The 23,246-nt window shown below is 55.7% G+C and overlaps 1 protein-coding gene across 1 annotated transcript in view; it reads right to left on the reverse strand.

Moving 5' to 3' along the window:
* LOC111157054 (adenylate cyclase 1) overlaps positions 1-23,246 on the reverse strand; it is an 83,796-nt gene that overhangs the window by 5,094 nt on the left and 55,456 nt on the right. The window contains exons 9-17 of the mRNA XM_022518267.1: positions 14,088-14,282; positions 13,862-13,959; positions 12,998-13,082; positions 12,136-12,225; positions 11,371-11,627; positions 10,986-11,112; positions 5,146-5,262; positions 4,520-4,666; positions 3,919-4,017 (exon numbers count right to left, since the gene is read on the reverse strand). Of these exons, the coding sequence (XP_022373975.1) occupies positions 3,919-4,017; positions 4,520-4,666; positions 5,146-5,262; positions 10,986-11,112; positions 11,371-11,627; positions 12,136-12,225; positions 12,998-13,082; positions 13,862-13,959; positions 14,088-14,282 (1,215 nt within the window). The remainder of the gene's footprint in view (positions 1-3,918; positions 4,018-4,519; positions 4,667-5,145; positions 5,263-10,985; positions 11,113-11,370; positions 11,628-12,135; positions 12,226-12,997; positions 13,083-13,861; positions 13,960-14,087; positions 14,283-23,246) is intronic.

The raw sequence follows: 23,246 nt of genomic DNA on the forward strand, positions 1-23,246 counted from the left end.
TCAGATCTTTTGTCCACTCTTGAATCAGCTTCTTTGTTTTCTTACTGCTGAGTGTCAAGAGTTCTTGGTATCTATTTTGGGGCCCAAAGCAGGCCTTGAACTCACAACCCTCAGATCAAAACCTGAGCTGAGATCAGGAGTCGGACATTTGACCCACTGAGCCACCCAGGTGCCCCAGGGGGTTCTTTGTATATTTTAGATCCAAGTCCTTTATCAGATAGTGGTTTGCAAAGATTTTCCCTCAGTCTGTGGATTGTCTTTTCATTATAGTATCTCCCACATGGAATTTTAAATTCTTAATTACATCCAGCAGAATGATGCTTTCTTCTGCGGATCATGCTTTCAGTGTTGTATCTAAAAACTCATCACCAAACCCAAGGTCACCTAGGTCTTCTCTTACTCTCTCTTCTAGGTCTAACACGTCTGCCTTTTACACGGAGACCCAGGATCCATTATGAGTTAGTTTAGCACATCTTGCTTTAACGTCCGGCTACACAGACAGACGTGCTGCTGTCCCAGCACTGTGTGTTGCTGGCTACCTCTGCTCCATCTGCCCTCTCGTCGGGGATCTGTTGACTCTCCTGATGGGTCTGTCTGGCTCTATTCTGTTCCATCGATCTAGCTGTTTGTTCTCCCCCAGCATCACACTGTTTTGATCACGGCACCCTTTCTGGTTGACCTTGGAAGTCAGGAATGTCAGTCTTCCAACCCCGTTCTGTTCTACTGTACTGCGTTAACTTACTCTGGGGCTTTGACCTCCATGTAAACTCCGGAGCAGTTGGTCAACATCACAGAACAACCTGTTGGACTTTGGAGTGGGACTGTGTAAATCCGTAAGATCGACGGCCACAACTGACCTCTAGACCATGGGTCTTCCAACACTCAGAGGAACATTACGTCTTCACGTACTTAGATCTTCTTTGATTTATTGCATCGAAGATTGTTTTCCTCCCAGAGATCGCGTTGGAGCTACTTTGTTAAACATGACCTAGTATTTAATTGGGGGGGGGTGCTACGATCAATGGCGCTGTGTTTTTAATTTCAAATTCCACCTACTTATTGCCGTTGTGTAGGGAACTGACTGATCTGTTCATCTTTTTTTCTACTACCGCCGTAGGGTTACTTATCACAGACATTTTGTGGATTCTTTTTCATTTTCTACATAATCATGTCATCTGTGAAAAGTGTTTTATTTCTTCCTCCCCGGTCTACGTACATTTATTTCCTCTTCTTGTCTTATTGCACTAGCTAAGACTTCCAATACCAAGGTCACATAGGTGTGATGACAAGGGGCGTTCTTACCGTGCTCCCAATCTGAGGGGGAAGCTTTGTTTCTCATCAGGTGTGATGGAAAACTACCGGCATTTTGTGGATGTTCCTTGCCAAGTTGACAAGGTTCCTATTCATAGAGTTTGCTCACAGTTGTTTTTTAAAATCAGGAAGGGGTGCTGGATGTTGTCAAGTGACTGTTCTGCAGGAATTAAATGACATGGTCACCTGTGATGTCTCTTCTTTATCCAGTTGCTATAGTAAATTTCATGAACTCACTTGGAAACGTTGCTCCAGCTTTGGTATCTGGACATCCAACTCCAACTTCCTTGTGCTCCATGGTTTTCATACAATGTTGGGTTCAACCTGCTAACGTTTATTAAGGACGCACACATCTCTACTCATGAGAAATACTGACCTGTGGTCTTCCTTCCTTGTAATTTCTTTATCTGACTTTCTTATTATTATAATACTGGACTCATAAAATGAGTTAGAAAGAAATGAGTTACAAAGTTCCACTTTCTGGAAGAGATTTTAGAGAACTGGTATAATTTCTTCCTTAAATGTTCAGTGAACCCATCTGGGTCTACTCCTCTTTTGGAAGGTTACTAATTATTGATTCAATTTCTTTAATAGACATGGGCCTGTTAAAATTTTTAATTTCCCCTTGTTTGAGTTTTGGCTTTTAGGGAATTTTAAATTTCCCCTTGTTGGGATTTTGGCTTTTAGGGAAGTGGTCCATTTGATCGAAATTATGACAATGGTGGGCACAAAGTTGCTCATAACATACTTTTTCATGTTTCAGTTCAGTACGAGTGGCCCATCTTTCATTTCTGATACTAGTAATTGTGTTTTCTTCCTTTCTCGGTTAGCATGGCCAGAGGTTATCAACTTTATTGATTTTTCAAAAGCCCAGGTTTTAGTTTCATTGATTTTCTTTTTAAAAGATATTTTATTTATTTGTTTGTTTGTTTGTATATTTTTAGCACGAGCAAGGGGAGGGGCAGGAGAGAGAGAGAGAGAGAGAGAGAGAGAATCTCAAGAAGACTGCACGCTGAGCAGGGAGCCCAACGCAGAGCTAGACCTCACAGCCCTGACATCATGACCTGAGCCAAAATCAGGAGTTGGACGCTTCACTGATGGAGGCACCCAGGCACCCCATCATTGATTTTCTTTAGTGCCTACCTGTTTTCAATTTCATTGATTTGTGCTCTTTTTCCCTCCCCATTCTTACTGGAGGTTTCTATTGTTCTTTCTCTAGTTTCCTACAGCGTAAGCACAGATGACTGGTTTTGGATTGCTCTTGTCTTCTAAGATAGTACTTTGGTGACATAAATTTCTTTCTAAGGGCTGCTTTTGCTGCATCCCACAGACCTCGATAAATTGCATTTTCCTTTTTATTTAGTTCAAAACATTTTTAAACCTCTCCTGAGATTCCTTCTTTGGCTCGTGTCGTTTGGACAAGTGTTGCTTAGCCTCCAAACATTTAGGAATTTTCCAAGTATCTCTCCACCAATCAACTTCTAGTTCACTTCCATTCTGGTCTGAGAACACACTTTGTAGGATTTCAATGGTTTTAAACTTGTTAAGGTGCGTTCTGCGGCCCTGGATGTGCTCTGTCTTGGTGAATGTCCCACCTGAGCGCGGGAAGAATGTGTGTTCCACTGCTATCGCATGGAGTCACCGGTAGGTGCGGATTTTACGCAGGCGCTTCGTGATGCTGTTCCCTTTAACCACCTTCGCGGTGCGCAGCCGGCTGGATCTGCCCGTGACTGGGAGGGTGCTGACGTCTGCGACTACGACAGCGGGTCCGTCTGTCGCTCCTCATGGTCCCGTCTGTGCTTTGCCTTGTGTATTTTGCCGTGTTGTTATTAGGCGTGTACACGTTAAAGACCGTGACGTCCTCCTAGGGCACTGACTCCTTCACCATCTTGCAGTCTCCCTCTTTATCTGATCATTTTCCTTGATCTGAAGTTTGTTTTGTCTTAAGAGTGCCACCTAAATTTTATTTTATGAGTGCTAGAATGCGACCTCCCTCTACATCCTATATTCTTAAGGTATCTGTGTCTTTATAGTCAAAGTGTGTTTCTTGTGGCAAAGCTAGTCAGGTCTTGTGTTTTTGGCCACTCTGTCAGTCTCTTTTAATTGGCATATTTCCTTTCACATTTAAAGTGATCATTGATAGGGCTGAATTAGTATCTCCCATATTTATAACCGTTTTCCATTCATTGCATTTTTGTTTTACATCTACCTTTCTTTTCTTGCCTTTTTTTAAAGGGAAACCTGAGGGCTTTATTCACAATTCTGCTTTGGGAAAGGGGAACACTCCATGGTGCTGCACTGGCAGGGCTGGGGTGTGGCTGGTAGGGAGGAGAGGGCCAGTGAGGACGAGGCAGGGCTGCTGAGGAAGGGTCAGTGGGGCAGGGCAGGGCCAGAGCAAGCCCCCTGAGACTGGCCTTGGGGCTGACTTTCCATGCGACACAGTCTGGAGAGAGCTGGCCCCTGAATGGACAGCCCACAGGCCACTGTCCTGACCCGATGCTAGGGCAGACTGGCACTCAGATCAGGGAACACGCACAGAGTCCCAGAGAAGTCTGGGGCAGAGCTGGGACCCAGTCCCTGAGAAGCAAAGCCCCAGCCAGCACCCACCTTGGACCCGGCCGTGGGCACCAGCCCCACGGCAGCCATGTAGGTGCTCCCGATGGTCTTAATCTTCTCCAGGTCCTTGTAAAAGTCTTTGTCCATGAGCTTGGTATAAAACACAAAACTGTCAAACATTACGTAACAGCCAAGAGAAAACACTGTGGGTGCAACCCCAGGGCAGACGGCGAGCCTGTCTTGGGAAGCAGCGTGTCTCTTATGTCGTGGGCACTGGACAAGGTCTGGGCCGACCTGAGGGGCTCCGGCAAGGGCATGGGAAAGAGGAGCCCAGGAGGGACCAAGCAGAGCACCCACCCTGCAGCAGCGGCCTGAGACTCAGCCTGAGGGACGCCCTGGGGCAGGGAGCAGACCCCAGGCTCCTGCCTGCCCCTCCTCCCCGTCTGGGAGGTGAGGCCACCCGCCAAGCCCAGCCTTACTAAATAGGGGACAGGAGCCAGCGCCCCCCACCGGAACTCAGTGCCTGCGGGCGGCAGAGGCCCCTCCTGCATGGTCAGGGTCAGTTTGGACCCCCCAGGGGACAGAACATGCGTGCCTCCTCTCAGGTCCATGGGCGGGGGACGTGCCACGCTGGGGGCCACGGCTCAGTCACCTCATCAAAGTCGGCGATGATCTCGTTCAGGAGGCGCAGGCACTCCACACCCATGTTGTTGCCGTCCAGCTCGATGTAGAAGTCGTCAAAGTTGGGGATGGAGGCGAACATGACGCCCACCTGCGAGTAGGACTGGTAGTACAGGTCCTGGGGGCAGAGGTGAGGTCAGCCGCGGCGCCGGGCAGCAGGCGTGGGCAGGGGAGGGGGCGGCGGGTAAGGACGCGTGGGCTCTGAGCTGCCCCGGGAGCCCTGGGAGCTTCAGGGTAAAGCCGGTCAGGCTGAGCCCTGGGCCCTGTGCCTTTAGGATCAAAAAGGCTGACCAAGCCTCTCTGTGTCTGAGTTGGCGTGTGGGAGCCCTGCTCTGCGGGTGGTTCCAGTCTCCCTCGCAGCAAGCTCGGCCCCCCGGCTGCCCTGAACGCGGGTTCCTGAGGCCCATTCTCCCTCCATGCGGGGTGGCGGGTGCTCTGCTCTGTCCCGGGACCGAGAGCGCCTCCTGGTGCCCGGGCGAGTGGACGCAGGGGGCCCCGCTCAGCCAATTCCAAGCAGAGACGTGATGGGAGGGGCCCCCGGGTGGGCCCCGGCCGCAGGCAGCCCCGCCGGTGGAGCGGGAGGCCGTGCCCGCTCACCATGTTCCGGGGGTTGGACATGAGGAAGTGCTGAGCGACGTGGGCCGGCAGGAGGTTGAAGAGGATCCGCTTGTTGTCCAGCTTCACCCTCTCCATGTCGTCCCTCTCCTCCTCCGCCTGCGGGCAGAGCCTCCGTTACCCACGCGGCTTCCTCCCCTTGCCGGCACCCCCGTGACAGACTGCCCCAGACCAGGCGGACCCCGACCCCGACCCTCGAGCCGGGCACCGCGTGGGCGTCTGAGGGCCTCGGCGTCACGGTCTCAGCAGAACCAGGAGTCCAGCCCGACCCCCCCGGGGATGTCAGACGGGGTTCCCCAGCCCCTCACTCCCGGGGCACACCCGACACCGTGCGCTGCCCCCAGCCAGAAGCCCCTTAGGTCAGACCCTCAGACCCCACACCCCTGACATTTCCCCTTGGCGATTTTCTGTCTGCCGACCCCTACCTGCTCCTTGACAACAAGCCCCCACTTGCCTGTGCCGCACCTGTGCCGATGGCTTTAAATGACATCTGTCCCACACCCGTCACGGGTCAGCTTTCCTACAGCACCCAGCTCTTTGCAATCATCCGAACGAGACCCCAAGGGCGCTGGCCCATAGTCTACACAGGCTCGTCTCCACACCCCGCCCCAGGCAGAGCCGTTGCATCGACATCCCGGGGGTCCAGAGGAGCCACGAATTTCTGGGTAAGTCCCCACCCCGATCCGTTGTGACTTTCAAAGGACAGACAGTGGGGGGTTCACCCCATTTCCAGGGTACACTCCCCACCGCCTTCTGGGACCCTGACCCCTGCAGCACCTGAGGCTCCCCCCAGGCAGCCTCCGATGTGCCCCAGAACATTCACAGGCATGTGCCAGCTGTGTCAGTCACTCGAGACGCCCAAAGCCAGGCAGCCAATCCCATTTCCTCTAGAATCGCCGCACTGCCAGCACCACTGACATCCTGGGCCCTGAGACAGGGAGACCTGCAGGGATCTGGGGTTGGGACAGATACAGCATCAACGGGACTCAGGCAAGCGCAAACTCTCCAGAGCAGGTGGTGCGGCCCAACAAGGCTCTCCCAGGGTATGCTGCTGGGCAGATGGGAGAACCTCTGGACCACAGGGCCTTTGCACAGACTAATGAAGCTGGCAGCAATGACTCCCGCCCTGCTGCAGCAGCCACGCCAGCCCTCAGACACCAAAACCACCAGATGGCCGTTGGTCACTCACCCAAGCTCCCAAACCTGGCAGCCGCCCAACCTATGAAAGGAGCAGTTTGGAGAACATTTCTCGGGCTGCCTCAGGCTTGGGGACACTGGCCTCTGATGGTGGCAACAGTGATACAGGGATGCCTGTTGGGCTTGGAGGCAACCCTTCCCAGTTCCAGTCCCGCTTCATGGCCACGTGACAGGCTCCAGCTTCCTCATCATAAAATGGAGGGAAAATGCTCCGTTTCAGGGTCGCACTCTTACTTATCAAACGTTACGGAGCGTGTACTACCTACTAAGCCTGGAACTGTCCGCTACTGTTACCTCAGTGCAACTTCCACCAGTTAAGGCAGGAAGTGGCGACTCCCAGCAGCAGAGCTACAGAAGCCAGGCACAAGGACAAGGACGCCTGGAGCACAGGGGACAGCGCGGCCAGGATGAGGGGCGCGGCCAGCAGCCCTGGGCCTCCTCTGGGCGCTGTGCTGGGGAAGGCAACAGGATGGGCCCTGTCCCCCCTCGCAGCGTACCATTGGGCAGCAGGGGGCACAGGAGAGGGAGCCCAGAAGCTACAAGACTGGGTGGAGACGAGCAGGCCTCTGCAGGAGGGAGGCTGCGGCCGTGGGAGAGAGGGAGGTGCCAGAAGGAAGCCGGAACCTCTCCCAGGACACGTGCAGGTCATTACCTCTCAACACACGCGCACCAACAGACGCAAGAGCAGCTTTCTGCAGGGTGAGATGAAGAGGAAGTCCGTATTTTTAAGGGAGCGGTTTTATTTGTTGACGGCGCTAAAAATTTTGCTCTTCCCCAAATATCGTTAGTGCTAAGATTCCTTACAGAAAACAACGCAAGTGAAGGCACTCGGACTTTGCAAAATAAAGAATCTTGGTTTATCGCTTTGTGATCAAAAGCTTTGGTTCTAAGGTCAGTGTCTTTCAAATGACCTAGAATTCACTGACATTTATTTCCAGCAGAAGAGCAAAAAAATTACTGTTTTTTAATACATCTCCACATGCAAAGGTTTACATGACATGTGTTGGATAAGTGTCCATCTTCTTACAAATTAAGCAGAAAAAGTTGTGTTACTGTGTTTTTAACCAATACGAGAAAACTCACTGAAGTTCTCTTTTTGTGAGATTTTCCTACCAACCCGGAAACCCAAAGTACAGGTGAGAAAGAGCTAATGTGGGCGGCACGCACTGTCCCTGTCACCGCGTGAGAGACACAAGCAACACGCTGTTTTCAAGCTGTCCCCTCTGCAGTGCAGCTCGTTTCAAAAGGCACTTGCCTTCCGTGCACAGGCACAGTGGGAGGTTTCAACATGATTCTCTCAAAAACCGGCAGGATGGGCAGAAAGTCTGTGAGGGCCTGGGGGACTGAGGAACGCTCTCGGCCAGCCTGATACTTAAAAACCCACCACCCAATAGCGACAGAACGGAGCACGGAGCATAGAATTCTCAGGACGTTTAAAGAATTCAAGGCTACAAGGCATAAGGTCTGATCACAATATAACTAAGTAGAAAGTAAAAAACAAGAAGATCGCTGGGAAACCTTAGAAAGAAGAATGTATTTCTTCGTAACTTTTGGTCGAAAGAAGACCTTAAACACACACACGCACACGCACACACAAAACCAGAAAGTCCTTGAGTCAAAGGAAAATGCAATGACATACAATGTCAAAATTGGTGCGATTAAAGCAGCTCTTGGAGGAAATGGATAACAAAACCCCGGAATCAGAGAAGAAAGTAGAAGATAAGAGCCGAGTAAACCCAGAGTCCTCAGAAGAACATAAAGATGAAAGTGGAATCCACCGAAACGGGAAACTCAAAAATAACAGGAAAATCGATAAAACCGAATGCTATTTCTTTTTTTTTTTTTTTAAGATTTTATTTATTTGTTTGACAGAGAGAAATCACAAGTAGGCAGAGAGGCAGGCAGAGAGAGAGGAGGAAGCAGGCTCCCCGCTGAGCAGAAAGCCCGATGTGGGGCTTGAACCCAGGACCTGGGATCATGACCTGAGCCAAAGGCAGCGGCTTAACCCACTGAGCCACCCAGGCGCACCCCCCCGAATGCTATTTCTTGAGAAGATCAGTAAAACGTATGAACTTCTGGTCACACTGATCAAAAAAAAAGAGTCTACACGATTCTACCTCAGCAGGAGAGAGGACATCACCACAAATCCTATAGATGGCAAGCGGGTAAGGACGGAAGGGTAAAAATAATTTTGTGACAACAGAATGAACAGCGTTCAGGGAACAATATAAATTTCCAAAGATGCCTCGGAAAGAAATGGAAAACCTGATAGCCCTTTACCTTTAGAAACACTGATTTTGGTTAAAACCTTCCCACCCTGGATACATACAAACAAATCCAAGCCCACGGGCTTCACAGCCCCAAATATCTGAGGAAAAAATGGTACCAACTCTAGGGACTCTTCCGGAAACCCAAAAAGAAGCCACACGTTCCCACTCATGAGGCCTGCTTCATTCGGACCTCAAAGCCCTGTCTTCCCTCCAAGACTACAGAACAACAACACTCACGAACGGGGATGAAAATATTCTTACCGAATTTTGGCCAAGTGAATCCAACAATACGTAGAACCATTCCTACGTCACACGCAAGCCCCCGCGGGGCTGCCCTCCACTGAGCACCACCAATATGGCACCAGGACCAATAGGAACCACCCTCCCGAGTCAAGCATTCTCTGGTACAGACATCCGCGGCCTTATTACCATCAAAATTTCTGGGGAGTCTAAAGAAAACATGTTCTGGAACAAAAGCACCATGACGGCCACACAGAGAGAGGCAAGCCCGAGCACGCAGGTTTTTATGGGCAGCCCAGGCTCAGTCATTCATTAACCCCTCGGCTCTGGCCTGGCCATTTCACATCAGTGTGAGACACCGTGATGCCTGCAAGACAGGCTTAGGTACCCAGAGGGCAGACAGGCGAAGTGTAGAAATGGCCTTGTTTTGCTGGGTTCACAGGAAGGTGAGGTGGCATTTCTCGTTAAGCATCCTTGGAAAAACATGTCCACGGGCTGCGTGTAGGCGACCCTTCCCGGTGACATGGGAAGTCTCTGGAAAGCTCACTTGGAGGCGGGGGCCAGGTGTGGCACGGTGTGCCGGCTCTGGAGGACCCCAGGGCAGGGTCAAGCGCCAGGCTTACCGACATTTCAAGGGATGCCGATGCCCAGAAACGCGCTTGCGGGACCAGATGAGAGCACACGTCGCCCCGGCCTGGGTCCGGGAGGGCAGCCGCGGAGCAGGCGCCTGGTGAACAAGCTGGAGGCCAGACTTGCAGGTCCCTAGCCTGTCCCCGTCCCCGGCTCCTCCTGAGTCTGTCCTCCCAGCTCCGGGCAGCGAGTCACAACCCAGACCAGAAGCCCGAGGGGCCCGCTGACCGCGGGGCGGGCACCCCCACACAACAGCCAGCCCGGCCACCCTGGACAGCCGGCCGGAGCCAGACAAGACCAGGTCCCTCGGCAGAGCCCACAAAAGGGGCCATTCTCTGTGACCCAGCGAGACTCTGGCAAACGGCCGCAGTCAGGGAGGGAGGCCTGTTCAGTGTCAGGCCGCAGGTGTCCCAGTGCCCTGGCCCCCCGTGAGGTCCCTGGCTGCACACGGGGCTCCCGGGGTGAGGAGGCTCCCAGCTGCCCCGGACCCCACTCGGACCCCTGGTCATCCCAGCTCAGCCGTGTCCCAGCCGCCTGGGTGCGGGCCCTGTGCATCTGTGCTCCGCTCCCCACCTGCAGGCCCCACCCCCGTGAGAACAAACACAATTCCATGCCCCGACACTGGAAAGCTGCTTCTTGATGCATCAGAAGAAGAAAACCCTGGAGGGCTAACAGTCCCAGCCTCCATCCTGCCGCACGCCTCCTGCCCACACCGAGACGGGGGAGCCGAGCAGAAGCACCTGCCCAGCGTCAAGAAGTCTGCATGTGGCACAGACAGAGTCTGAACTCGATCCTGAAAGCCAGACGGCCTCCCGGTCCAAAGGCTGAGGACGCAGCAGGTGACGAGCGGGTCCCGGAGACACCAGCCCCGCGCGTCCTAGGAACGGCCCAGAAGTGCCCCGGGCGCTGGTCACTAGGCAGGTGGACAGAGCGAGGCTCCGGTGGTCGTCGCCTCCCTCCCCGGGGCTAGGGGCCCAGGGACAGCTCCCGCACCTGCACTCCTCAGCCCCCTGGAGGACTCTGGCGCCAGAATTTGCCAGCACGCTTGGAAATGATGGAGGTTCCCACCCTCCCCCACCCACAGACCCACTCAATCTGGGGCGCACGGTGCAGGCGCCGGTGTTTTCCAGAGTCTCCCATGACCCTGAGGAGACCCACTGTCACAGGCAGCCCAGGGAAGGCAGAGCCGCTCTGCACCGCAGCCCCACGGGCCCGAATGCCTCTGGGGATGGGCAGCTCACTGCTTGAAACACCGCCACACTCGTGCGCCCATCAGGCAGGGCCCATTACACGGTCACCAGCTGCCCAGCGCTGCCTTCCCCCGGCCTCGTCCTCCTCCCGGGCCCCAGCCCTGCCTCCTCCACCCACACGAGCTCTATCCCCCTCCTGAGGGGCCCCTCTGTCGCACAGCCCCCCACGGGGCAGAGAAGGCACGTCTTGCCCAAGCCACCCACCCCCCCACGGGGCAGAGAGGGCGCGTCTTGCCTGTGCCGCCCACAGGTAATCCAGCCGCAGCTTGACGTCCACCTGCCGCGCGTGCAGGGCCAGCGTGCAGGAGAACAGCAGGACGGCCACGATCGGCTCGAAGCTGCGCCCAGACACCGCGCCACCCCTGCAGGGCATGAGAAAGGGAAGCTCGTCAGCACGGAGAGCCCCAGACCTGGCCCTGTGAGGCCCAGGACACCACGCTCGCCAGCACCTGCCATGGACCCAGGCCAGAACCACTCTCGCCCGGAGACCAGGGCCCAGACGGACACACGGAGAAGCCGCACAGCCCAGGTGCTTCCTGACCTGCGGGCCGGAGCAGGCAGCGCCCGAGTGGGCGCACACGACCCCACCCAGGCGTGTCCCGCTGGGGGAGCGCACCTACCCCGAGGCCCGGGTGTACCCGCTGAGCTCCAGGACCAGGATGTAGGACGCCGTGAGCACAAACAGCAAGATCATCTTGGGCAGCGAGGACACCCGCAGGAAGACGGCCAGCGGGAGGGTGCCCACGAGGCCGCACAGCAGGGCATGGGGGGCCGACTCGCAGGGCGCGGCAGGCAGCAGGGCGTTCCGGCCGCCGGGCGCCAGGACCACCAGGGACCCGTTGGGGCTGGAGCTCCAGGCCCAGGGCAGGCAGCCCACCTGGAGGGGGCAGAGGGGCGGGGAGACACCTGCTCAGGACCAGCCTGCCCACCATCCCCAGCCCGCTACGGGCCCTGGCTCGGGACAGGCGCCCCCAGGTGACCCCCCCAGGGGACCTGCCCCCTAGTGACCTGCCCCCCCCCCAAGTACCCCCCCCCCCCTACCCCCACCCCAGGGCCTCAAGAGGGCCTAGAACCCTCCCTCCTACTCTGCCTTCCAAGCTCCTCACAGCGGGGTGGGTGGGGCCAGGGCTGGAGACACCTGCCGGCCTCCTCTGGGTGCCCCAGCTCCTCCCCTGTTGTTACTGTGGCTCCGTCTACCCCTGGTACTCCCTCCCCCACCTCCCTCCCGGCACTCCTGCCCCAGTCTGTCCTGCTTCTCTGCCCGAGAGCTTCTGTCATCTGCACGTGTTAAAGGAGCTCGGTGTCCCTTCACCAGGAGACAGCCGCCCCCTCGACCGGCCTCCATATCTCACTCCTCTCACCCTGCTGCCTCCGGCAATGCTCACCACACAGCCTTGGGCCACGGAGTAGATTAGGACCACGATGAAAATACACAAGACGGTGCGAATCTGGATAGTTAGGCATCCTGGAAAACACTGAACCACACAACACGTTACTGTAAAAACAGGTGTTTACGAACAGGCACGAGGCAGACGGTGCAGAGGGCCCTGCGAGTGGCCGGGACCCCGGCGCGGCTCCCCCTAACCCTAATCCTGGGCTGAGCTCCCGCTTCCCCTCCCAGGTCAACAAACTGCCCACATTAAAAGAAACAAAAACAAAAGTCTTTAATTAAAAAGAACTCCACCCGCCACCACGTACCCCGCGCTGTGACTCTGGCGCTGAAAGGAACAGAACCGGCCAGTGTGACATTTTTGTCCTAGGAAATCCTTCCATCCCAGAAATAACCAGAAGTTACACTTATTTAGGTCTTCTTTTATCGGCTTCAAGTACATTCTATCGTTTTCTTCACAGAGGCTTCGCAGTCATTTTTGTTACGAGAAATTTTATTTAACCCATTTAGGTACATTTTGCAATATTCAATAGGTGACTTCATGGGTAAAAGAGCCAAGTTCTTTTCAGAGTCACACTCGTGAAATTTGAAACAAAAACTCAAGTAACAATGGCAGGGAGTTTGCACAGGGCGCTCACGAGACCCGCAGCCAACCAGGGTGCCCAGGGCACCGTGGGGCTACCCCCCATCCCAGTCCTCCCGCAGGACAGTGAGGACCCCGCTGTCCCCAGTCTGCAGGTGAGCAGACGCGGCCCTGCCAGCCAGCCTCCCTTGTTCCATGGGGCTCACGCAGTGAACTGGGTGACACGCTGGGACAGGACTCAAGCGCACAGGAACATACAAACGCACACACGCACCTGGACCCGGGTGATGTGCAGGTACAGGACACAGGCCACCAGGAAGCAGATGCAGAACACCAGCAGCAGCAGGACGACCACGCTCCTAGGACAGAAGCCACAGGGTCACTACGGGCAGGGCTGAGCATGGCGTGCCAAGGAGAGCCTGTGATTCCAACCCCTGAGCTCTCCGCCAAGCCCCTTCCTGTCTCCACCCTGACTTCCCTCCGCCTGGGTGCACCGTGAGGTCCTCCCTCCCAAAGAACGGGCCACTGGGCACAGCCCTCCCTTTGAATGTCATCTGGGAGCAGCTTTTCTAGAAAAAGCTGGTCCCCACACAGGGACAGCAGGTGGCCGCTGTGTTCCCAGGGTCTGGGCACAGGGCAGCTTCCTGTGCTTTCTGGAAACTCTGGAAACACAAAGGGGAACGACTCCCCTAGGGAGGTCTTGTCAAGAAAGTGGTTTGTCCAGAAGGAGAGTGGGTCTTCCCACCGAAAACAAGCACTGCCCACCAAGCTCACTTTGACTCCAGATAACCGCATGTCATTAAATTCCTACACTTTCCTCCTTTTCCAGAAACCACTTTTTCTCTTTTTCACGTGTCCGAAATGGATGCACACCCAGAAACCCATGTGCCTTTTCTCCCTCGACATCGGTCCTGGAGTCGAGGGTACATGTGGTGCGGATGGAAACACCGAGAACGGCAGGTGTCTTAGGATTGTTCGCCTGACAAGGGACAAGCCAGGAGCGAGCGCCCCACACACACGGGCGGCGGGGCAGCTGGCCGGCGCCGTCCCCGCGAGTGGGGACCACGGGGGAGCCAGTGGCGGACACAGAGGGGGCTCCCGGCCCGACTCCCCTCACCGCGGGGCCCGCCGCACTTACTGCGGGATGATGAGCAGGTAGACAAGGCCGAACACGGCGGCCAGGACGAGCGCGAGCACCACGGCACAGGTGAAGTAGTCGTCCTGCAGCTGGTGGTACTAGGAGACACCGCGTCCGGCCGTCAGCGGCGGCCCAAGCCATGCAGGGGCCGCCCCGAGTCAGCAGGACAAGCGCGGGGGCCACAGCCAGGGCCCGGCCCCCCGCACACACCCCGGCCGGCGCCTACCTTGCGCTCGCGCTCCGCCTGCTTGTACTTCAGGGTGAAGAAGTCCAGGTCCGCCATCTCCAGCTCCATCTGGCGCGCCTCCAGGAGGCGGCCGATGTACCTGTTGACCCGCGTGCCCGGCGCGGTGTGCACGACGTTGGCAGAGAAGGACGAGCGGTTTCTGAGTTTCTCCGACGCGGTTCTCAACGCCCTCCGCTGTGGCCACGGAGGAAGGAAAGAGCATCACCCCACCTGCTGCGGAGAAAGCGCCCTCCCGCCCGTGGGCTCGCCCGCTGCAGGCTGGGGGGCCGGGCTCGGGGCTCGGACGCGGTCTGGGCTCCCCCACCTGCTAGCGCTGAGATCCAGGCCACCGAGCCTGTCCTCCCCGCCAGGACCCCCGCGTCTGCAAATGGGGACATGCGGCGCTCACGTGGCACCCCGTGTACATGGAGACGGGACCCAGCAGAGCAAGGAAACAGAGGTTGGTCCTTCAAAAATGTCAATAAGATGGACACATGTCTCGCAGGCGTGACAAAGAAGGAAAGAGTACGGCGCTCACAAACGCAGGAATGACATCTGATTCCACTATAGGCCACGTGGACGTCGGAAAGGCAAGGAGGAATCACTGTGAACAGTGATGCGCTGATTGACAACTCGGATCAATGAGCTACTCGAAACACACGACCACACCTCACCCGACACGGAAGAGTACAAGGTTAGTCCTGTAATTACTAAAGAAATTCAATTCCTAACCAGAAAACTCCTGAACACTCAATCTCCAGGCCCAGAGGGTTTCACTGGAGAATTCTACCAGACATTTAAATAAGAATTAACATCAATTCTATACAATCTCTTCGTGAAAATAGAAAAGGTAACACCTTCCAACGTACTTTATAAATTCAGTGTGATCCTGATACCAACATCAGACAGAGACAGTACAAAAAAAGGAAGAGTACGGGCCATGTCTTTCAATATTGTCAGCAAAATGTGGGCAAACAGAATTCAGTAGTGTATGAACAGCAGCACATGCCACGACCATTCCTAGAGACACAAGTCTGCTTACACATTCGTACACCGAAGCCTACACCATGGTAACACCCTATTAACCACCAGATAAAAAGTCCCATGGTGCGTCAATCGATATAGAAAAAGCACTTGACAAAATCCAGTACTCATTCTTGATAAACACAATCAGACAACTAGGGAAAGAGGGAAATTCCCCAACTGGATGCAGACCTATGCAGTTCCAACAGTAACGTCCTACGCGCTGGTGAAAGGTGGAACGCTTTCCCCCTGACTTTCAGAGGCACTAGAGACCCAGCCACTGCAATAGGGCAAGAACAGGAAATACAAGGCAAATACTAGAAAGAAAGAACCAAAACTGGCCCTGTTTGCAGATGACATGATGGTCTACATAGAAAATTCCAAGGGGAGGAAAAGTCCCAGGACAAATGAATTCCACAAGGTCATCGGATGCAAGATAAACATAGAAAGGCTATTTATTGGGGCACCGGGGTGGCTCATTCAGTTGGGCATCTGACTCTTGGTTTTTGCTCAGGTGGTGATCTCAGGGTCGCAGGATCGAGCTCCACATCAGACTCCACGCTCAGTGGGGTGTCACCTTGAGATTCTCTCCCTCCCTCGGCCCCTCCCCCTGGTCCCACACACGCTCTCTCTCTCTCTAAAGATAGACAAGTAAATAAACAAAGATATTTGTTAAACTAACAATCAGCACATGACGACCAAAGTTAAAATCCAGCACCGTTTATAATCACAGGGGAAAATGAAGGACTAGATATGATTCTAACAAAACACATACACAACTTGTATGCTGAAAGCGTGATCAGTTTTCTCATCATCTCCATCATTTTCGATCACATACTCTCATCAGTATCAGTGACACTCATGAAAGAAATCAAAGATCTCAGTGCACGGAGGGACACATGTGCTCATGGATTAGAAGACATTTTTCTTAAAATCACTCAACCCAATGTTAGACTTACTGCACAGCTGCTCTGATCAGGAGAGTTTGCTGCTGGCAGAGGAACAGAACACACGAGACAGCCCAGAAACAGCCTCACACAGGTATGGGCAATGATTCTGGACAAAAACGCAACAGCAGTTCAATGGCAGAAGGGGTAGTCTTTTCCACAAATGACTTTGAACCAAATGGATGTCCACAGGCAAAGAAGTAAATCTTGACCCAAACCTTGCACCTTATAAAAGATGAACTCAATATGCACCATAGGTTTAAATATAAAACAGATCAGTATCAACTCTTGGAAGAAACGTGGCAACTCGGGGTCTGGGCTACGTAGAAAGCTCGTACGACACCAGACACAAACTCTGTTCACAAGGAAAAACGTCGGTGCACTGGACATCCTCACAATTTAAAACGTCCGTCCTGTGAAAGACAAACCACAGGCTGGGTGGAGACACGTACAAACCACACGTGCGATGGAAGAATCGAGAATTTATCAAGAACTCTCAGAATTCCACAGCACCAAGAAATCACTCGAATTAGAAAGCAAGGCAGACATTTTCCCAAAAACAGAAGAGAAAACTATGCGGACAGAAAATAAGGACTTGGAAGCGACAGTCGGCATGATTAACCACCAGGGACACGCCAAGTAAAATCCTGAGGCGTCACTACACACCTACTGGGACGGCCAAAACGTTCTGGAAACAGTGCCGGCGCCACGGGCTGGCGAGAGAAGCCGGATCGCTCACACGTGGCTGCTGGGAACGTGAAATGGGGCAATCACGCCACCAACCGTTTGGCAGTTTCTTAAAAAAAATAAAACAAATAACGAAGACCCAGCGGCGGCACAGCTGGGCATCTCCCCAGCAAATAGGCAGTTATGTGGGCATGAAACTCTGAAGGCAAACGGTTACTGCTGCTTTATTTGCAACAGTCCAAGTGGGAAACAACCAAAAGGTCCTTCAACAGGCCAGGCCAGCGGCGGTCCCTCCCCACCGTGGAACACGTCCGGCCACGGCCAGAGGCAGCTGCTGAGGTGGGAACAGCCTGGACGGACCCCCGGGCTTTGTGCTGAGTCTGAAGAAAGAGCCAAGGTCACAGGGTGTATGTGACACTCTCAAGTGTGCGTCACGGGACGGAGAGCTTTGGGGAGGGCGGTGGTGTGACCCCAGCACAAGGGGGACCGTGGCCGTGAAGGAAATGTCCCGGATCTGGGGTGTGGCCGCCAAGATGACGCGGGCCAGAGCCACACACACCAGTCAGCAAAGCCCATGCCGTCTTTTGGGTCCGTGCAGACGCTGGGTGAGCTGCGACCCCGCGGGAGGCCGCCGGGGCCCCAGGCCTCTCTGGGCACGCTGCCTGGCGCGCGTGTGGTCAGGGTGGTGGGTCACCCCTACCCCCAGAAAGCTGCGGAAATGCTGAACAGGTATGGACCTTGAGGCTCGTCCCGCAGTCCCTGCTTGGAAGCAAGCCACCCACGTTCTGTGGGCAGCGTGCGTGTTGCTCCCACGCAAACACCAGCCTGTGGACGTGCTCCTTCCCATTCCTCCGCCCCGGGCTCCCTGGGGCCCGAGAACAAGCACAGGAAATCCCGCCTGTGCTCGGGGCCTGCAGAGCCAGCAAACCCCTGGTGGGCTCCTGTGAATGCGCCCCCCCCCTCCCCCGGACCTAACGCATTTCCACACGATAAAAATGCCGCACCCCGCCACCTCCCATGACAGCAGGTCGGGTCCCATGAGCACCCGGCGTGCAGGGAAAGGCCAGCGGGCACCACGGCCCCTGGATCTGCACGACGGTGCTAGTTATTCCGGGAGGAGCAAGTGTGCGCCTGCCAGCCCCGAGTCTGCAGAGGCCAACGAGGACAGGGCTGATTTCTGGGGGCCCGCACCGTCCAGGGCACGCAGGGAAGTCTGGGCAGCGAGACAGGAAGACCTGCCGCACCCTGACCTGCGTGCGGCCTCTTTGATGGGACAGGACAGGAGCTGTGGCCACCTCCTGTGGGCGGGATCACGGTCTCCCCCTTTTCCATATTTTTCTCAACATTCCACAACAAACATTTCCTTGGAAGACGATTCAAAATCAAGGTTAAGAGAAAACTGTTGCTCATTTTGCTGTGGAACTTGGCTGCCCGAGTCTTTCTGCACCTGCGAAAGGGAAGGCTGGCGGCTTCAGTGCAGACCTGAACGCCAGGCGCTGTGCACTGTGACTGAGCTGCTTAACCTCTCCGTGCTCCAACCTCCTGGTCTGACACGTGAGAACAAAGGTGGCCCCCGAGGGGTGTTCTCACAGGACCTGAGACATTCATGCTTCGGAGGAGCTGGAAACACGCTGGCCCAGACCGCGTCCTCGAGCTGGCTCTCCGTATTCTCAGTGGCGACAGCAGGCAGGTTGAAGGCCCCGTCCACATGGAGACCCAGACAAGGCAGACACACCGGGAACTATAAGTTCCTCCTGGGAAGCCAGGAAGAAGGGCCAGGCTGCGGGGTGGGCTCCTGGGAGGCTGACAGCCACCGCTCAGCTCACTGACCCAAGGCAGGAGACGTGACCAGCTCTGGTCACAGGCAGGGCTTGTGGGGACATGGAGGAGCAGGCCTGGGCAGGCTAGGAAAGCTGGCTTAGCGGCTGAAATGTACTCACCTGCCCCCCTTCCTTTCTGCCAGCTGGAACAGGGATGCAATGACTGGAGCCCCAGCATCTGTTTTGGGCCATGAGGTGACAGCAGGCAAGCCAGAAGAGTATCACAGAAGAGCTCTAGCGCAAGATGATTGTGAAGCCACCACGTTAGCCTCATCTTGCCTACTCTCCAGGGATATTTTAACCTAAGAAAGCTAATCTCTCTTTCCTTCAAGCCGCCATGATTGGGGTTTTCTTTGATGCCACGGAACCCACTGCTGGCTAGCAGGACTTCTGAGCACACCATGTGTGAGGTGGCGTCCTTGGGGGCCGGTGCCCATCTGCCCCCCACTCCCAGTTGCCCCACCCCACCATGGGATGCGGGTGCTGGGAGACACGGGTGGTGAACTGGCGGACAGGAAGGACGGCACCTCCTGCAGCGCCCAGTGGTGGTCTCGTCTGGGTGGGGCTGGGCAGGAGGGCACTCCCTGGGGCTCGGCTTAGACACGCTGCTCCCTGAGGCAGCAGAGCAGCAGAGACAAGCGAAAGCATCTCCCACCCATGATGCACAAGCTGGGGATGGCACACGGCGATGCACGGCCCTGCCTGACACCGGCCACTCTGGGGTGCGGTCAGCAGGCGGCTGCTCCCTCCCATCCTGTACCCTCGTCTCCCTCCCTCCCTGTTCTCCCCGGTGTGGTCGACCCTCATGCTGCAGAAATGCCCCCGGACTCCAGGCCCTGACCTGAAGGTATCACCACTTCACAGGTGACTTTCTAGAAATGACGGTCACCCTGGGAACGGGCGGGCTTCCCCAGCCAGGACGAGGCACAACAGGGGTGGAGCCAGGCCTGGGCGCCCAAGGTCTTGGTGAAGCAGCTGCAAAGTTCCCTCAGTGAGAGGAGCAGAACCTCTTGTTGGAACAGGCCGGACACACAGGAAGGAGGGGCACGGAGGGCACTGAGCAACCCCATGCCCATGCTCGAACAGTCCTTGCTGAGGTCTGAGAGGGAAGAGTGCCACACTCGGCCTGGCTTTCCCAGTACCGTGCACACTGTCACCAGATGGCAGACCTGGCCTGAGACCCAACCACAGTCAGGGAGCACCTGCCTAAGTCAGGGTGCCAGGTGGTGAGCGGCTAACAGCCACTGTGCCCTGGGCTGACCCATCTGGAACTGATGGACACAGACCTGCCCAGGGCTGCTGGCAGCCGCAGGGCTCACTGCATCCACTCCAGCAACAACTGGAAGCCACACGAGAAGGGCCCACGCGTGACTATGTCGGCAGAGAGGGGAGCCGGCACTGTCCCAGGCAGAGAGCAGATAAGCACAGGCTGGGTGTACAGCTCGGGCTTCCTGACTACGCGGCTCAGACAGCTAGAGCAGCTACTCAGCGTCCCGGAGATGCCGGAGGGTCCTGTGCCCCATCACTGTGCAAGTCAGGGAGAAAATCACCGGACGGGTCATCCCAGTAGCTACTGAACGGTTTCTGAAATTCCACATCCACTCATATGCAGAAGTGCCAACACTTGCTCACGTGGGTGGTTGCTTCTGACCAAAAGCGTCACAGTGACAGTCTGCAAAGCCGGGAGGAAAGCGTGCCTCTCCCACTGGAAACAGTATGTACGAGATGGAGAAGGAGTCAGTCACGCTTCGACTGTGCGTCGAGAACACTCAAGAGCGGGGGAGGAAGGTAGCAGGATGAGTATCGGATGAGCTGAAAGTTCTCTCTGTTAAATTCACATCCGAAATGGTAGAAACGATGTTTGCAAAGTTGCTGGCCAGGATGGAGACACAGATACGGGAGCAGGTGTGCGGACCCGCAGCGCTGGGCAGGGCGCAGGGAGCTGTGTGGACACGGACCATACGCCGCTCTCGCCGACCCGGGACCCACAGACGTGCGTGTCCCAAGGTGATTGCAGACGTCCACGAGCTCCGTGAGAAAAACGCTGTGAGTTATTCACGCCACCCGGGAAACAAAAGAATCATAAATGACCTAAACGTCAATGGACGTAGAATCAATACAGGATCTGTCCTCAGTTTGGAGACCCCCACAGTGACATAAACATCGTATTTCGGAGGAACTTTTATTAATATGAGAAACGTTTGTGATGCCGTCCTGGCAGGTAACAAAACAGGTGACCAAACCACACGTAGGTCATCCCGCCGACTTTCGTTAAATTCATACGTGTGACCCGCGGTATGCAGTGGGACGGACCAGCTCAGCGCTGTCTGGCCAGCACGCCCACCCTGACCACACGCGAGGGCGCCTGCATGGAAGTAAGGCCTGGACGCAGAGGATTGGGACGCAGGGCCAGTGAGAGACCTTGTCCCGAAGGGGACACAGGCTCTGGGGGCTGTGGGGACAGTGTCTGCAGGCAGAAAAGCCTGTCCCTCAGGTCACTGGACGGTCACCTCCCCAGGTGCCCTCACTAGGGGGCCGGCCCCGCCTCTGCACCTCTCTACCCTGTCCAGACCACCAGCCTTGTCACTGCCCTGTCCCAACCATTGGGAGGCCTCCCACGGTGTAGACACTGCCATCCTGCCCGGTGGGGCTTATTTTCAGTCCTCATGAGGAGGTGGCGATGAGGGGAAGCCGCGGGCCCCCAACCCACTACATGCCTGTGCCTCTGTCTCGGCAGGGGAACCGCCCAGGCCATGGAGGCTGGGAGTGCTGGCTGGTGGGGAGGGACCAGACATGGGGTGAAGCCTGGGGTTCAGAGACCCTCTCAGCTCGGGGAGCTGTGTGCAGATGGAGAGCCCTGAAACCACAGGACAGTTGGGGGGCTCGACCTTGGACACTGGGGCACCGGGCATGGTGACAGGGACAACAGCAGGAGTGCACACCTGCACGGTGCATTAGGCACCCGGTAGAGTGTGAGGCAGCAGGTGTCCCCCAAAGAGGGAGGCTGGAGCACACGGAGATGAAGGAGCAGAGTCTCGAGGTGGGTAGAGCCTGACCTGGGAGGCCCCCCGCACTCAGAGATTCAGGGTGTCAGGGCTGGGCTAGGATCAGGATGCGGGAGACGGGAGGAAACCAGCATGGCTCTGTGCTCCCAGGAGGGGAAGGAGGAGCAGGACGGGGGGCGAGGGATCCAGAGACTACAGACAACAGGGAGGGAAGGGCCACACACACATGTGCATGCATGCACACACCCCAGTACACTCAGGCATGCATGTGCACGCACACATGTGTGCATTCATACATGCACACGCGTACATGCACGCACATACCCATACACTCAGGCACACGTGTGCACGCACTCATACATTCATGTGGACATTTGCACTCACAAACTCGTGCATGCACACTCACGTGTTTGTGTCACACTCGTGTACACACACTGGTGCATGCATGCACATTGTACACGCACTCATACATGTACACACATGCATTCACACACTCGTCACACAGGCACACGTGTGTGCATGCACACACCCATACGTGCCGGCACACGTGTATGTGTGCGTGCACTCATACATGCACACACTCCTGTGGACAATTCCACGCACACTCACATGTGTGCATGCACTCGTGTGTGCACACGGACACACGCATGCACATGTGAGCACACACTCACATGTGTCCGCATGTGCACACTCATACATGCATATGGACACACCTGTGTATGTGCACGCACTCATATGTGCATACTCATGCATGCATCAGTGTCCACAACAGCACACTTGCACGGACATATTCATGCACACTCCCACGTGCATGCGTGTGCACAACTCATATACATGTGCGTGCATGCACCCTTGTGTGCACACAGTGGTGCACGCACACATGTGTGTGCACGTGCATACACCCAAATACACACACTCATACACGTGCACGCACACACACTTTCAAATGCACATGAAGCTGGTAAGAAAGTCACTAGAGGACATCCAGATGTGGGAACCCAGGCTGGGCAGGTGGCTGATGTACCGCTGCCGTCTGAGACCCAGGGAGCTTGGAGAGCCCGTCATCCCTCACGAGCCAGCTACAGCGACACGGGGCGAGAGCAGGGCAGGCAGTGAGGTCAAAGTCCTAAGACGGCCTGCCTCCAGTGGCCCCGTCACAAACACCAGTGAGGGGAGCCCTGGCATGGGGGACAGTCTTAGACCCGGGTCTGCACCAAGGGGACACATTTGCACACATCTGCCTGCCTGGAACTTCCAAAATCCACCGAGCACACTGGCCGAGGGGAAGGCCAGTCTTGATAGAACCCACGTCAGCGCAGCTCTTCAAGAATTTCCAGCAAAATTCTCACAAATGTGAGCTCACAGTCAAAACCACAAAAACCTATGCAGCAAGAACCCACAGGAGTGCCAGAGGCAGAACCCTGCTTCTTCCTGAAAAACCCCAGAACTGCAGGGATGGAGTTCCGCGTCACCGCACAATATCCTGGACAGCAGGGAAAACAGGAGCAGGTGGATAGCAGCGCGTTCTCGGGAAATGGACATGGGTCACGGACGGAGCCACACTGGGCTGGGGGGCCCAGGACACGAGGACACAGAAGAGAAAGGGGCGGCACTCCAGGCTTATCCCAGGCTCCTGGGATGCAACCCCTGCCCCAGATGACCAGGGTCTCTGCCCCT

This window comes from Enhydra lutris, unplaced genomic scaffold, assembly GCF_002288905.1.
Source record: "Enhydra lutris kenyoni isolate GAN:26980312 unplaced genomic scaffold, ASM228890v2 scaffoldscaffold51, whole genome shotgun sequence".
In the NCBI taxonomy this organism is placed as follows: domain Eukaryota; kingdom Metazoa; phylum Chordata; class Mammalia; order Carnivora; family Mustelidae; genus Enhydra; species Enhydra lutris.